Here is a 14990-nt window from a genome sequence, read left to right as displayed (position 1 = left end):
TCTCGCAGTTATTACTGTAACTCTGTCTGCCACAACCCTGCTCTTTCCTTGGGCTCAGTTCCCAGTGGTGAGGTTGCTGGCTCAGAGGGTCTGCATGTTTTTGAGGCTCTGCCTTCCAGAAAGGTCGTGTGTAGGTAGCTGGGGTGATGGGAGTTCAAAGTGCTTTGAAGCCTGAGCTGGTCCCTGTGGCCCTAGAGAAGCAACCTGTGTGGGCCCCAAGTCCAGAAGGATCCGGGTAGAAGAATGGAGGGGCCACTGCTGGGCCTTGGCAGGGTGCCCTGGGCTGGGCACAGAGGATGCCTCTCCTAGGGCAAGGACTTAAATGGACCCTGAGTTCCAGGGGAGGTGGCTCAGGGTGGACATTGAGGAGGAGGAGAGTGAGTAGCATGAGAAATAAGGCTTTTAAAAAAAAATTTAGACACGATTTTTTTCTGATTTCAAAGGCTTGTGTGCTTGTAAAACTTTTGAGAAGTATAAAGAAGTAAAAAAGTCACTCATCATGGCACCACTCAGAACCATTGTTAACATTTTGCTGTGTCTTCCAGGATTTTTTTATGCATTTATATATTTTATATATTTTTAAACAAAAATAGTATCATGCTATATACATTATTTTATAAGCTGCTTTCTCTCCCTACTCACACAGTATGTCTCTCCTCATCAGTGCATATAAGTCTGCCTTCATTCTTACACAGGCTGCATAGCATTCTCTGCTGTGGACGTGCATATGTATTTAATCAGTCCCCTACAGGTGGACACGAAGCTTATTTCCATTGTCTTGCGGCTGTCCCTGTAGCTGTGTCTGCCCACAACCCCACTATTTCCTTGATCTCAGTTCCTAGAAGTGAGGTCGCTGGCTCAAAGGGTCTGCATGTTTTCGAGGCTCTGCCTTCCAGAAGAGTCGTGCAGGCAGCTGACCCTCCCCACAGCCCGGGCGGTGAGGCAGGTGGGCTGGGGGTGGCAGGTGGCATAAGTCTGGGCAATACCTGACTCTAATTCTCCACCCTTCTCTCTCTCTCTCTCTAGGGCTGAACCCATCAGAACTACTGTCTTTCAGTACCCTGTGGGCTGGCCACCAGTCCAGGAGCTGCCCCCATCCCTGCGGGCACCCCCACCGGGAGGGTGGCCCCTGCAGCCCAGAGTCCAATGGGGCTGAGCCCCTTGCCTTCAACTGACCCCCACGTGGTTACTTCTCATCATTCACAATAGGAAGCCAAGCCCTGTTCCTGCTATACCCCATGGAGGCTCTGAGATCATCGGCCTGGCCTCACAGGCTCAGGATGTGCCCATGCCAAATCTAGCCCTGGTCCTGGGTCTATGCCACGGAGCCCCCGACTCACTCTCTTCTACCCGCCCCCCTCCTTCCTTCTTAAGACGCTGAGGGAGAAAACTTCTAGATGTTTATAAAGAAAATCTGTCACCACGATGGTCTGGCTGTGCTTCCCAACGCCGGGTGCTCTGAGCTCTGTTCTCCAGCCCCTGGCAGAGGTCAGGCAGGGTGGGGATGAGATGAGATTCTCCTCAGGTGACCCACACTCTCTCCCTTCTCCCTTGGGACCAGCAGAGGCTCAGCACAGCCAGGGAGAGGGTGTGCCAGGGTGGCTGTGCCCGTTGCCTGGTAAGAAGTGGCTCTAGGCCTGAGGAGCCAAGGGATTCTGCCTGCCATCCCAGCCCTGGAAGAATCCACAGCCCCTGTGTCTGCCATGCTGAGCTGGTGCCCAAGTGTTTGGGATGATACAGCTCGGGCATGGGAGCGGGGTCTCCCTCCTTGAGGGCATAGAGAAGCGGGACGATGCAGGAGGGCAGGCCATGGGCTGGGAGAGTGGCCTGGCGCAGCCTCTTGGCACTGACAGTGCAGGGCTGTGCCAGTTTCTTGGCCCAGGAGGTAGTACAGAGCCCTCCCAAGGTTCAGCCTTGGACGAGCCCCCTGGTGGAGGCTGCTCAAAGCCTTCAGGCCCCTACTTTGCCTCCTTCCTCAGCTAGACTACAGTTTTAGGCTCTAGGCTGGGGTGGTGGATGAGTGGCCGTGGTTGCTGGGCCTCTGGTGGGAGGGCCAGAAAGTGGGGGGCTGCAGGGCCACCCTAGATACCCGTCTTCCACGAGCTTCTGCCTTTCCTGAAAATCTCTGTGGAAGGAGGAACTGAGGCCAAGCCTCAGGTTCCTCACCTGTGAAATGGGCTTGCCCAGCAGGTACATGAAGAGGGGCTGGGCTGGGGTCTAACACGGGTCAGAGGAAAGGACCCAGGAGAAGACCAGGGGCCTCCTCAGGCCATGCCAGGCAGCAGGGCCCAGGACACCCTGGCTTCCCACCCTTCCTAGTGCCCAGGCAGACCTCAGGGACCACGGCCAGGTTGGCTGTGTGGCCCCAGATAGGCTGCTGTCTCCAGGCACAGGGTGCCCCCTCCTGCCCAAGGGACCACAGCAGCAACTGGGTCCTGGGGGTTCCTGTGCAAATTCCTCCTCAATTTCCCAGGAGCCCCTGGACGGTAGGAAGAGTGAGTACTCTATACAGACCAGAGTAGGGACAGGGTGGGGCCAGGGCCATCCACAGAGCCACCACCAGGCCCTCCACAGCCAGGCCACGGCTCCAGGTGAGGCCCATGGGGTGGGTGGGGAAGGCTCGCCAGATATCCAGGCCCTGAAGTACACACAGGTGGCAGCCCAGGGAGCTGGCCAAGGGAGGGGCTGCAGGCGGCGGTGGTGTGGGGTGGGCCGCGGGCGCGGCATGCGGTGGATGGGGTGTCCAGGTGGCGCCTACTTCATGCCACTGCGCAGCACCTGGTTGGCCGCAATGAGCATGACGCTGATGATGAAGGCGATGGCAAAGGCGCAGATGAGACTCTTGCGCACGCACGTTTGGCGGATCTGCTGGTTGGAGCAGGCTGTGACCACCAGGGGGGCACCAGGGAAACAGAAGGGGACATCAAGGCGATGGAGTCAGGAGCCACCTGCCCTTCGGCACGTGGGCTCATCCCAGGGGTGCCCCGCTGAGACAGAGGCTCAGAACCGGCAAGGAGGCCCCCAGCCCCCCTCTGCCTGCAGACCCCCCACGCATCCCCCTGGTCAAGCTGTTGAGCCCACCCATGGGGTTCCAGGGCCACTCACTCTCCACATCCACGGGGCACTCCTCAGCTGGGCCCAGGTGGCTCTCCTCCTCCGTCATGATGATGTTCTCGATGTCCTTCATGGACAGGTGCTCGCAGAAGGTGTCATACAGCAGCCGCTTCAGCTCGTCCACCGTCAGCTTCTGCATGTCACACTTGCAGAGGGGGAAAGCACAGTGCTCTGACAGCCACCACAGTCCCCACCCAGCACCCTGAGGCCACAGGGGCCCAATGACCAGCCTCCAGATTTGGGGGTAGGGGGCTGGAAAACACTTGCTCCATATCCCCAGAGAGTCCTTGACCAACCCGGCCTCCCTAGGGAGTCCATGGCCCTCTGGGAGGTGAAATGTCCAGTGGACACAAGCCTGGAGTGGTCATCCCCCTTTTACAGTGTAGGCCCAGCCATTCACTGGCTCCAGAACAGCACTCTGTAGTGTGCACAGCCCTGGGTCCCAACTAGCCAGGGCATACCTTCCAGAAGACAGTGTCAAAGTCGGTGCCATGGAACTTCTCTGGGATCCCTGAAGTGGAGAGTTTGGGTCCCAGGAGGGTCACAAACTCCTCAAAGTCCACTTGACCATCACCTGCAGTAGGCACAGGGCCCATCAGTGGGTCAGGCCCAGGCCCACAGCCCAGGGCCCAGAGGACCTGGGATGGAGTCCTGATATACCTTGGGCCTATTGGATGACCTTAGGCAGGTGCACCCCTTCTCTGAGCCTTGAGTCAGTGTCAGGGGCATCTACCAAGGGCCAGGCTCTGGGCTGATGCTGAAGCCACCCAGTACAATGAAGGCTTACAAGGGGAGCTGGAGGTAGACAGCAGGTGGGCCGTGACCCTCCTGTTTCTCCCAGAACCCTCCATTGCTCCAAGCACCCTGTGGCTGTCCTGGGGTGGGTGTAGAGCCCTACACTCTCCACCGTACAGACAGGAACTGGAGCTCAGAGCAGACAACCTGCCCAGGTTGTCACCTGGTGTCTGGATGGAGAATAGGAAACAAAGGGCACAGGGGGCTTGGCATTATCATTTCTTCCTATGAACTTTTCCTTAATAAATGCCAGGTGGCAAACACAAGCAAAGTAGCAATTTTCTCTCAGGTGGTGGGAACTGGAGTATTTATTGCATCCCTTTACTTTTCTGTACTTTAAAACTTCTCAGCTGAGCGCAGTGGCTCACACCTGTAATCCCACACTTGGGAGGCCAAGGCAGGAGGATCATGAGGTCAGGAGTTCAAGACCAGCCTGACCAACATAGTGAAACCCTGTCTCTACTAAAAATACAAAAATTAGCTTGGCATGGTGGCACACGCCTGTAATCCCAGCTACTCAGAAGGCTGAGGCAGGAGAATTGCTTGAACCCAGGAGGTGGAGGTTGCAGTGAGCTGATTGCGCCATTGCACTCCAGCCTGGGTGACAGAGCGAGACTGTCCCAAAAAAAAAAAAAAAAGCAAAAGTTAGCCAGCATGGTGGCAGTTGCCTGTAATCCCAGCTCCACGGGAGGCTGAGGGAGGAGAATGGCTTGAACCCAGGAGGTGGAGGTTGCAGTGAGCCAAAATCATGCCTTGCACTCCAGCCTGGGGGACAAGAGCGGGACTTTGTCTCCAAAAAAAAGAAAAAACAACTTATCAACACAGAGTGAGAGGAGCAATCTCTGAGCCCTGCATGCAGCTGGGACTGCCACAACCTCTCTGGCCTCAATTCTCCAGGCTGAGAACTGCCTTGGGCTTTGAGGGTGGGAGTCAGTTGAGCGAGAGGCCCAATTTGGATGCAGCCTCAGTGGCTCAGGGCCCAGCCCCTGCCCCACTCCCAGGGTGCAGGTGCCAGGTGGGGAAACTGAGGCAGGGGGCTCTCACCATCCATGTCCAGCCGCTGGATGATGACCTCCAGCTCTACCTCGTTGGGCATGTAGCCCAGTGAGCGCATGGCTGTGCCCAGCTCCTGCTTGGAGATGAAGCCATTGCCATCACGGTCGAACACCTTGAAGGCCTCTCGGATCTCTGAGGAGAGAACAGAGCAGGCAGGGACTTTACCCCAGTATCACAGACTGCAGCCTGAGCATGGCTTTGAGAGCCCAACCCAAAGCGTGCAGATCTTGTGAGAGAAGATCGTCGCACGGCGGAGGATGCACAAAGGTGCTGTATTCTGGGACCTCTGGGCAGGCTGAGCAGGGCAGCAAAGCGGGGGCTCAGGGCCCCCCAGCAGTGACCCCTCAAGATCCAATTGCGCCAGGCTTTCACGGGAGCTCCTGGTGTGCTCACAACGACCCCGTGTGGTAGGGACCATGTGAAGGGGAGGACGCTGGAGCTCCCCAGCTCAGAGTCTGGACGGCTTCCCCGCCCTCCCCGACTCCTTCCATCCCCCTCCCCCCCACCATCCCCATCCCGCTGCGCCTCCTCCCCCAGGCTCAGATCCTTAACACCGGCCAACACTTGCTAATGGCAGCCACGTGAGGCAGCACGCTCCAGACTAATGGGCTGACAGGAAGCACAGACCTCCTCTGGTTTGGGGAAGACAGAGGGGGATAGAGGACCCCCGCCCACCGCGCTGAGGTCCAGACCAGATCAGATTGTGGAGGGGGTTCACCCTCCACACAGTACAGAGCAGAAGACACTGATGACCTCAGTGTCTCGGTGGTGAGCAACACACTGTGCTGAGAGCTGGGGAACAAGCAACCCAACCTATGACCTTGGGCTGGCCTCAGTTTTACCAACGGTGAAAGGGGCAGAATGATGGTGGGGACTCCCTGGCACATAGTTGATGGAGTTCTCACCTGTCACCTTGGCTGTGCTTCTGTCTCTTCTGTTTGTCTGTTTCTAAGGGCTGCAGTCCCTTAATCATCACAGGCCCAGCAGGGCCCTAAAAGGCATTTGCCTTTGGGAGTGGTGGATGGTGGGGGGGAGGGGTGGGCTTGATGCTGTCTCTCCAGTTCCCTGGGGGTCTCGTTGTTGTTTGCTGACCAGCCTCCTGGCCTTGCCCTAAGCTGTTCCCCTGGGAGAGATTTTAGCTTTCAGCAGGCAGAATCTAGCTTCTCATGCAAGAGAGTGTTTTTCTGTGTTTAGAAGTAGACATACGCGAGGTGCCCCATGCTGCAGACCAGAAACATCCAGAGAGGCTCAGCGGCAGGAGCAGAGTCCACGGGGGCTCAGCGTTGCTGCTGCTGCGTGGGCTGGCCCAGACATTGCCTTAAGGGGTCTATAAACCCTGAAAGTGCTCATAGGACCTTGTGCTTTGGGGTCATTCCCTAGTCTCCGAGGGACAGGGCAGCTAGCCCAGCCTGTTGGTCTCACCACAGACGAGGAGCCACAGCCCGGAGAGGATGGCCACGTGTCCCAGGCCACACAGTGAGGTGGCTTGGGTGGAGGCCCCACCCTCATCAGGCTCATCCCACCCGTGTCCACACCCAACTCCTAAGGCTCAGACAGGCTCACACATGCACCAGGTTGCCTGGGTCCCCAGACTTTCTGACTTTGGACTTTCCCTTCCCTCATCCCTGCTAGGACCTGGGAATCTTGTCTCCTAACCAGTGGCCCCCAGGCTTCAACCCAGGAGGCAGAGGTTTCAGTGAGCTGAGATTGCACCCTGCACTCCAGCCTGGGGGACAAGAGCGAGAGTTCGTTTCTAAAAAAAAAAAAAAAAGAGAGAAGCAGCTGGGAGGGAGCGGGCCTGGAGGTCTTCGCCAGGGCCACAGCGTTCTGCAAACCCTGGACCCTGGGAACTCCAGGTCAATTCCCACCTCGAGTTTTCCTGGGCCACCAGAGAGGTGGTGTGCTCCCCAGATGTATAAACTGAGGCCTGACAGCCACGGAGGCTGCTGAGGGGATTCCAGTCCCTGGAGCCTCTGGGTAGAGCTGGAGGCATCTGCACATGCACGCTTAGGTTTCCGGCCAGTACTGTTGGCCTCCTGGCTCCACCACATGCTCTGCCCATCAAGGTGTCATGAACTCCATCCAGGCTAGGGCCCCTCCCGGTCCTGTGGGCACCAGGACTGCTCCACCTCCAGTCCTTTGAACATGCAGCCCATTTTGCCTGACGTGCTCTTCTCCTTGCTGTGGCAAACTCTGACACAACCCCAGTTCTCAGCTTGAATGGCACCATCTCCCTGGTGCCCTCCCTGCCCCCCCACTAGCTCTGGCCCTCCTCTGGGCCCCCACAGGCCCTCCTTTTGCCCTGTCCTGGCACGGGGCACACTGGACTGTGCACTATGAGGGCCATGACAGCAGGGAGGGGCTGGGCTGGTTAATGGCTGCGTCTGTTGCCTGGAACGGGGCCTGCCTCTGCCTCTTCAAGCATAAACATTTGCTGAATGAATGATGAAATGAATGAATGACTGATGTGGGGAGCCCACCCATCTGGAGCACGCAGAGTTCTCTGGCTCTTCTGAGCAGAAGTTCACATACTGATTGCTGTGAGGCCGCTACTCAGAGCCCACGAACAATCCTGGTTAGGGGACGCATTCATTTCCACTCCCCAAGCAGCCAAGAAGCAGATGGGGAGGCCAAGGAGGCTGCTCGACCCCTTCTCCAGCCCCCAAGGATGCCATCCCCACCAGCCTGCAGGACACTCATGGAAGAGGGACACCAAGCTGAAGACGGGTGGAGGCCAGGGACTGGTGGGGGAGGAGGACCAGGGTCAGGAACCCTCCTCCGTTTCCGCCTCTGCAGGGTCCTGCTTGAAGACCCAGCCTGCAGGGTGGGATGGGAAAGTCCGGGACTCACAGTAGGGGCCACAGTGGGAGCCACCTCCTCCCCTGCCTGCCATGAGCTGAGCTCCAGGCCATCCTTCCTACCCTTTGGGGGGCTCCTAGAGCCCAAGGCTGCTTTGCTGGAGCCCCTGAGCCCCTTTGTGGGAGGCTCAGAAAACACCCCGGTGCCGTGCCTGAGGGAAGCCAGAGGAAGGCAGGTGAATACTGGGATGCACGGGAAGGTGAGGGGCTCGGAGGCAGCCATGTGGGCCCAGCAGCCGTTTCTCAGGCAAGGCTCACCTTCCCAGGCCAGTGGGTAAATCCACACACTGCCACGTCCCCACACATGTGTCCCTTCAACACCCCTCCTTAGCATACCCAACATGCCACAAGTCTCACCTTGGTACCTCTGCCCATGCTGGGAGCCCCACCTGTCCACAGAGGCTGGATTCAGGCACCACCTTCCTGGCCAGGGAGGCAGCCTGAAGTGGCAGAGACCTAGGTCAAGTCCCAGCCCTCCTACAATATCCTGGCGGGGTAACCTTGGGCAGGTATTTGCTCACCTGTACAATGGGGCTTCTGGGATGATTAAGCAAGAAAATCAAGCATGTGTTTGGCCTGGCCTGGCTCAGAAATGGATGCTATAAATCAGAACGTCCCAGATAGCACAGCCGGAAGAAAAGGGAGGACTCAGTGAGCTGGGGACACCAGGCCGCCCTTCCTGTTGGCGGTTGCTGGCTTGGGCTTAGATTCTGGCTCTCCTGCTTAGCAGCCGAGTGGCCTGGGCAAGTCACATCCCTCTCTAAGCCTCGGGTGTCTCATCTGTGAAATGGGGAGCAACTCCTGTGCCATCACTGAAGCCCAGCCTTCCCTGAGTGGGGCGGATGTCGCAATTTCCTGCCACTGTTGTGCCATCAGTGCCTCACAGCTGGGTGCATTTCCCCGAAAGCCTTGCTCCCTTCCCATCCTGTGAGGCCAAGGGAAGCCTGCCGGGCCCCATCTTGGCATGGGGATGCTGGCCTGGGAATGGGCTGGCAGGGCTACCAGGTTTCCAGGCTGACCTGTCCCCACCTGCCACCTCCAGCTGACAACCCCCAGGCTCCTTCCCAACCTTTGGAGCTTCATTAGAGCCTAAGTCCCCAGCAGACTCCAAGGGACGTCTGCACTCCATCAGATAGCCAGAATCCAGAGGGTGGGCACTGGCTGGAGGTCACTGGAGGGGGCAGTGTCCGTTGGAGGCAGCTACCACACTCCGCGGCACTGGCCCCGTGTCCCACCACTCTGACCTCCCTGAGCTTTTGGCTGTGCAGAGGTGGCTGCTGGGCTTGCAGGACAGAGAGGCAGGAAAGGGGGCTCCCCAGACTCCCCTGCCCTAAAGGCCCATATTTGGCCACTCAGTGCAGACTCCACTCACTGACTGCTCTGGGGACCGTCTGCCTGAAGGTCTGACGCCTTCCTCCTCTCTTCCACCAGAAAGGCCGAGGAATTGCAGATACCTCATTCCCACCCTCGGGTGCTCGAGTCTGCTGACCAGCCTCAGTGTCCTTGGAGGACTCTGTTGTATGTGTATGTCAGAAAGGGTGTGCGTCCCAGCCATGGTGGGCACACGGAGGGGATCTAGGAGAGCCCGTGCCTCTCCCTCCCAGGACCTGGGTGGGCCTCAGACCAGCTCTTCGCAGCCATGGTTCCTACCCTGCCACCTGCCCTCCATGTCTCCCCGGGGCCACAGGTCCCCAGACACCTTTTCCAGACCTTCAAGGCTTTTTCCACCCAGCTCTCCTGGCCAGCCTGCCCTTCTGGCCCAGCCTCCTGCACACTCCAGGCTCTTACCCCTCCAGGTGCTCCCCTGAGGTTGCATCTGGGTCCCTGAGCTCCCCCTGCGCTAGGTACTTCCACTGCAACCTTCGTCACCACCAGCCCTGGGGAGCACAAGGCCAGCCCCCCTTTTTCAAGTGGGGAAACCAAGGCTCAGAGAGATGCACGATTGCCCAAGGTCACTCCATGAGCTGAAGGTGCAGAGACTCAAACCCAGCACCACCTGGCTGGGAAGCCCTCATCTTAACTCTGCGCTTCCCACCTCCCTGTCTGGTCCTCCTTTCCGCTCAGACTGACCGCCCCCTGGATTTCTGCGGCAGGCACGTACTGTCTGCAGCATTTCATCCTGGGCTGCCCAGCTCCCTCTTCCTGGCACATGTGGCTCCTCTGCTGATGGCGTCCTCCCAGCAAAGGGCCCAGGTCTCGCCCAGACTGCCCTGGGGCAGGAGCACTCATGGGGCCCTGGGGAGGCAGAGAGGGCAGAGGGGGATCCATGCCAGGAATGGCCAGCCCTGGCATTCAAGGACTGCTGAAAGGGACCTGGGCCCTGCAGAGGGCTTTCAGGGCACCTGCAGCCAAGAAGGGGGCTGGTCATGGAAAACTTCTTGCCTTCATCTGTAGCTGCCCACTGGCCCAGAGATGCGCTGGGACCACCCAGGCATCTGCCTGCTCCATGACCCCACCTGCCCATCCCAGGGAGGGCCCTGCCCTTCAGATGCCCCGAGTCAGGGCCCCTCAGCTCCCCAGGGCCCAGGAGAAGGGGACAGGAGACAAGCTGGGAGGGCACTTGGTGTAGCTGGTGACTAACGCTGCTGGGCTCCTGCCAGCATGCCCTGCCGTTGGTTGGGAAGCCTGCGGCCTTGCCCCTGAACTGCCCACCCTGTGGCTCCTTGCCCCTGCAGCCAGCCTCTCAGCCTCTCCCCTTCCTCAGGGCGTGCACTCCAGGACTGGGGATCAGGAGAGGAGGGACCCAGCAAGCCCTGGTGCCGGGGTCTTAGTAGGGGTGCCAGGAGCAGGGGGAGGGAGTGAAGTGGAAGCTGCTTGGGTTCTGGGGAACATGGTGACTCCTGCCCAGATGGCCAGGAGGAAGGGATGAGCAAGGGACTCTGGAAGGAAAAATCCGCAGGAGGTTTGAGGTGGCCCAGGGCCAGAGGGACAAAGGTCAGGAGGAGAACGCCTGTGCTCCATCTCCTGCTCTCTCGCCCCCCCATTGTACCCCTGCTCTCCACAGGCTCTGGAGGAGGCTCTGGCCCTGGGCTTTAGGGGTGAATGGTGAGGTCATGTCAGGGGGTCCCATCTGTCCTGTCTGCATCAGACCCCAGACCCTGTCTCCATGGCTCTCCCCACTAGGGTTTGCAGGGGCAGTTGAAGAGCCGGTGGTTCATGCCTCTGGTGCAGTGAGCATGGCAGAGGCTGTCTTCCCTCTCTGGATCTTCCCCCAACCCAGCCTGACTCCCCAAAGATCTGCCCTCACCTGGGCCTGGGGTTGAGGGAGGACCTCTCTCCATGGCTTCTCCAGGTTCCCACCATCCTCCCTGACTGTGCTGGTCTCCGCTGCACCCCCTAGGCCCTAATGAGCCTCCAGGTCTCAGAGACCCCCTGGACCCAAGGTACTCCGAGAGACCCATCCTCCGGGTGAGCTCAGCCCCTTGCTCAACAGCATAGAAGCAGACCCCAGGAGATGGAGACCCTCGGCAGCCCAGATCCCCCACACCACTCCATATGGGGGTTCCAGGAGGTCTGGGGGGAGGGGAAACCTGAGCACCTCCCCCAGCTCAGCAGGGAAGGAGTTGGGCAGGCCCCAGGTGTCTCCCTGCTCCCCAAGACACACTGTCCCGGATCCCAGCCTCTGCCCTCTGCTCTGACCTCGCCCAGCCAGCGGCCTGCCGTCCCCCTGCGTGTCAGAGAGTCAAGGGGAACGGAGTGGGGGCAGGTTTGGGTCCTGGCCTCTCTGCCTTTCCTTTCTAGGCTTGGCTATCGCGACTGAGCCGCCCAATCTGGCCACTTGTTGTCGCCACCGCCTTCCGGACTACCTTCCCGGCGCGCAGGGCTGGGGGTCCCCGCAGGGCTGCAGGGAAGGGGCTACGGCCGCAGGTGGAGACGGGGCCGGCCCCGCAACGGGCAGAAGCAGGGCAGTCGCCCTCTCCCCTTCTTCTGCTACCCGAGCATTTGGAATTTTTAAAGCGACACGAGCGGAATGTCAATGCAAGCAGAGAGCCGCGGCTTGCGCCGCGGAGGGGATCAGGATGCGGGTGCTCCGGCCGGGCTGGTGCTGGGCTCAGCGCCGACCCCCGCCCCAGTCCGCCGCGTTGCCGCACAGTCACCGCTGACTGCGCGGCCCCGTGACCCCGCTGCGAGGCCCGGCAAGTTTCCGCAGCGCGGGGGGCCACGCGGGCAGGGGCTGGGCCGCCCTCCGCCCGGGCGACCCCCCACCGCGGCGCCTCGGGTGCGGACCGGTCCTGCCGCGGCGCGCAGCTACTCGCTGGGGCGACCACCTAACAGCCGGCACCTGCGGACCGCCCCCGCCCCCGCGCCCCTGGCCCGCGCTTCACCTGGGCTCACAGGTAGGAGGGCCGGCGGGCGGGGGTCCGGGAGGACACTCACCCTCCAGCTCGTCCTCCGGGATGTCCACCGGACGCTGCTCCGACAGCAGGTTGGGCACGGTGTAGATGCCCCGGTACATCAACGCCGCCGTCACCGGGTGGAACGGCATCTTGGAGGCTCCGCGCCCGCCCGCCCGCCGCAAACTTTGATGCCGGGGCTCATGGGCCGGCGGCGGCCCCGGGGGCGGCTGGAGCGGGCGGGGCGCGCGGCTGCGGAGGGTGGCGGCGGCGGCGGCAAGGCGCGGGGCGCCCCTCCGGGGACCTAGCGCCCCCGCGCCCCGGGCCGCCGGGCCATGCCGCCCCCTCCCTCGTCCGACTCCCAGCCGGGGCCCCGCAGGGGCGGCGGGGGCGGCGCCGCTCCGGCCTTCCGGAGAGCTCCGGCTGCCGCGCGCGGTGCCCGCCGCGCCCGCTCCTCGGTGCCCCGCGCGCTCCGCGCTGCTCTCCGCCCGCTCGTCCGCTCGCCGGCGCGGCCGCCACCGGCCCGGCGCTCAGGTTCTCGCCGCCTCTCCGCTCGCTCGCTCGCTAGCTCTGTGCTGCTCTGGCTGCGCTCCCCGCCTCCCCCGCCAGCCGCCCGCCCGCCCCCTTCGCGCTCCCCACCCCCAGCCCGCCCCTTCCCGCCGCCGGCCCCTGAGCGGCCGCCCCAAACCTGCCTGGGGTTCCTTCTCCCCTTTGGCCCCATTCCCCTTTACCCCTACGGCTCCCCTCTGATGACTGGCTCCCCTCACCCTAAGTCTGCAGCCGCCAGGACCAGAGAGGGTGTGGGTTGCGGGGGTCCTCCTTCCTGCCCCTTGGCTCACCTCCCCGTCATCCCCGCACCAGGAGCGGAGAGCCGAGAACTAAGGCAGGAGACCCAGAGAGATGAGACCGGCCCCAAGCACCTGGGTCCTCAAGAAGAATCACATTTTCAGTGCCAGAGGCTCCAAGGTGGGGAAACTGAGGCCGAGAGAGGACATTGACCAAGGTCACAGGGCTGGGGCAGCAGGTAGGAGCTGGGTACAGGTTTGGGGTAGGCTTCCTGTGCTATGGCTGATACCCTGCAGGTGACCTTACTCCCCACAATGGGGCCCCAGTCCTGGACCCTTCCCAAGCCCCTACCTTTCAGCTTGCAGAGGGAGAGCCAAAGTGTCTCATGGCCCCCAGGGCAGTGTGGGACAGAGACATGGCCGGGTGCCTGTGGGTCTAGTGTGAGGGTCTGCCAGTTCACATGGCTGCAGGTCAGACCTACTGTGTGAGCAGGGCTTCCCCAGGCCCCCAGGCACCTGTGAGCTTGGCGGTGGGGGCAGGCGTTTGAAGGAGCAGCCTGCATATGTCTGCTTTCCTTGGGGCGTGTATGTGCCACTGGGCACATGCAGATGTGTCTGTGACTCCATATGCAGATGGACAAATATCAGGAGTGTGTGGCCACCTGTGTGTGCCAAGGTTGTATGCTGGCAGGTCAGGGGAAGTGTGCAGGCTAGGAGTGGTGTGGGCATGTGTGTACAGATGTGCATGGGAGGGGCTGGCCTTCTGGCCTGACTGTGGCCCCAGCTCTGGGGGCTCCCCACTCCCCCATCGGGGCCACCTCCCTGCCCTCTTTGACCCAATCAGCTACAGGTCCCAGCAGGAACGCTGATTGCACAGCCCTGCCCAGCCCTGCCCTGCCCTTCCCAAGCTGATTACACTTTTCTGCTTGTTTCTGTTTTTGTTACTGATTAATCACAGCCTTGTCTCAGGGTCTGGGGAGAGGGGGCTGAGTGAGAGATGCTAGCCCCAGCCAGGCTGGGTTGGGCCAGCCTGGGCCAAGCACTTCCTGGGCACTGTTCTGGAGGGACCTCCTAGAAACATCTGAAACCTGCAGAGGAGCCAGGAGGGACCCCAACTCTCTGTCTGTCTCCCCAAGCCTCTCTGGGCTAGCTGGCTGCTCACTAGGACCTGGGGCTGGAGGTGAGAGAGGCCCCAGAAAGGTGTCCACCCCACTCCAGAGCTCTCCTTGCCCATTCGTTCCATCGTCCGACCTTCCACCACTAGAGCTGAATGCCTTGAGCTCCCCCAGTGTTTTTGATGTAGCAGAGACATGAGGGAGAAAGAACCCAGTACCAAGAGCCAGGCAGATTGGGGCTTCTGCATCCACATCTCCTCACCGTGGGACTGCAGTCATGTCCCTTAACCTGTCCTGGCCTCAATTTCCCCACCTGTGAAGTTAAGGTGGCAATGTCACATCCCAGGCGGCGGTGAGGATGAAGAGACAACGTGAAAGGTGCCAGGCAGCACTTCCCTGAAACTCTTGGGAGTTTCCTATTAGCATAAACATCCCCCGCCAAGGAATATAAATTAATAATAATTACAGCTTTGAGTATTGATTGAGAGAGAGAGCCGCAGTGGCAGCTCAGTTGTTCCACGTTTACTAAGTGTCCAGGCTGCGCCGGTCCAGGTCCATCAATTCTAAATCAGAACTCCTGGGCCAAGGGAGGGTGGACTAGAGCCTGCTGAGAGGCTGGCAGTTTGCTGTCCAGGTGGAGATATATATGTGTATGTGTATGTGTGTGTGTGTGTGTGTGTGTATATATACACGTGTGTGTGTATATATATATATACACGTGGGTTTTTTTGAGGTGGAGTCTTGCTCTGTTGCCCAGGCTGGAGTGCAATGGCATGATCTTGGCTCACTGCAACCTCTGCCTCCCAGGTTCAAGCGATTCTCCTGCCTCAGCCTCCCAAGTAGCTGGGACTACAGGCACATGCCATCACGCCCAGCTAATTTTTGTATTTTTTATAGCGACAAGGCATCATGTTGGCCAGATGGCTCTCAAAC

General features: G+C 60.2%; 2 protein-coding genes across 8 annotated transcripts in view; one reads left to right on the top strand and one right to left on the bottom strand.

The window, feature by feature from the left end:
- The window catches only part of ZMAT5 (zinc finger matrin-type 5), a 34931-nt gene extending 33508 nt beyond the window's left edge, over positions 1-1423 (top strand). For all 7 annotated transcript variants that reach the window (XM_054239873.2, XM_035268930.3, XM_035268895.3 and 4 more), the window contains one exon: positions 1027-1423. In XM_054239873.2, the coding sequence (XP_054095848.1) occupies positions 1027-1156 (130 nt within the window). In that variant the 3' untranslated portion in view covers positions 1157-1423. The remainder of the gene's footprint in view (positions 1-1026) is intronic.
- CABP7 (calcium binding protein 7) lies at positions 501-12614 on the bottom strand. The gene is made up of 5 exons (XM_003732119.6): positions 12201-12614; positions 4954-5097; positions 3576-3688; positions 3106-3259; positions 501-2882 (listed from the first exon to the last, which is right to left on the bottom strand). Exons 1-5 carry the CDS (start codon positions 12307-12309, stop codon positions 2755-2757), a joined length of 648 nt encoding a protein of 215 aa, XP_003732167.1. The 5' UTR covers positions 12310-12614; the 3' UTR covers positions 501-2754.
- Positions 12615-14990: the final 2376 nt, after the last annotated feature.

This window comes from Callithrix jacchus, chromosome 1 (genome assembly GCF_049354715.1).
Source record: "Callithrix jacchus isolate 240 chromosome 1, calJac240_pri, whole genome shotgun sequence".
NCBI classification, from domain to species: Eukaryota; Metazoa; Chordata; class Mammalia; order Primates; family Cebidae; genus Callithrix; species Callithrix jacchus.
This window is presented reverse-complemented; position numbering and strand designations above follow the sequence as displayed.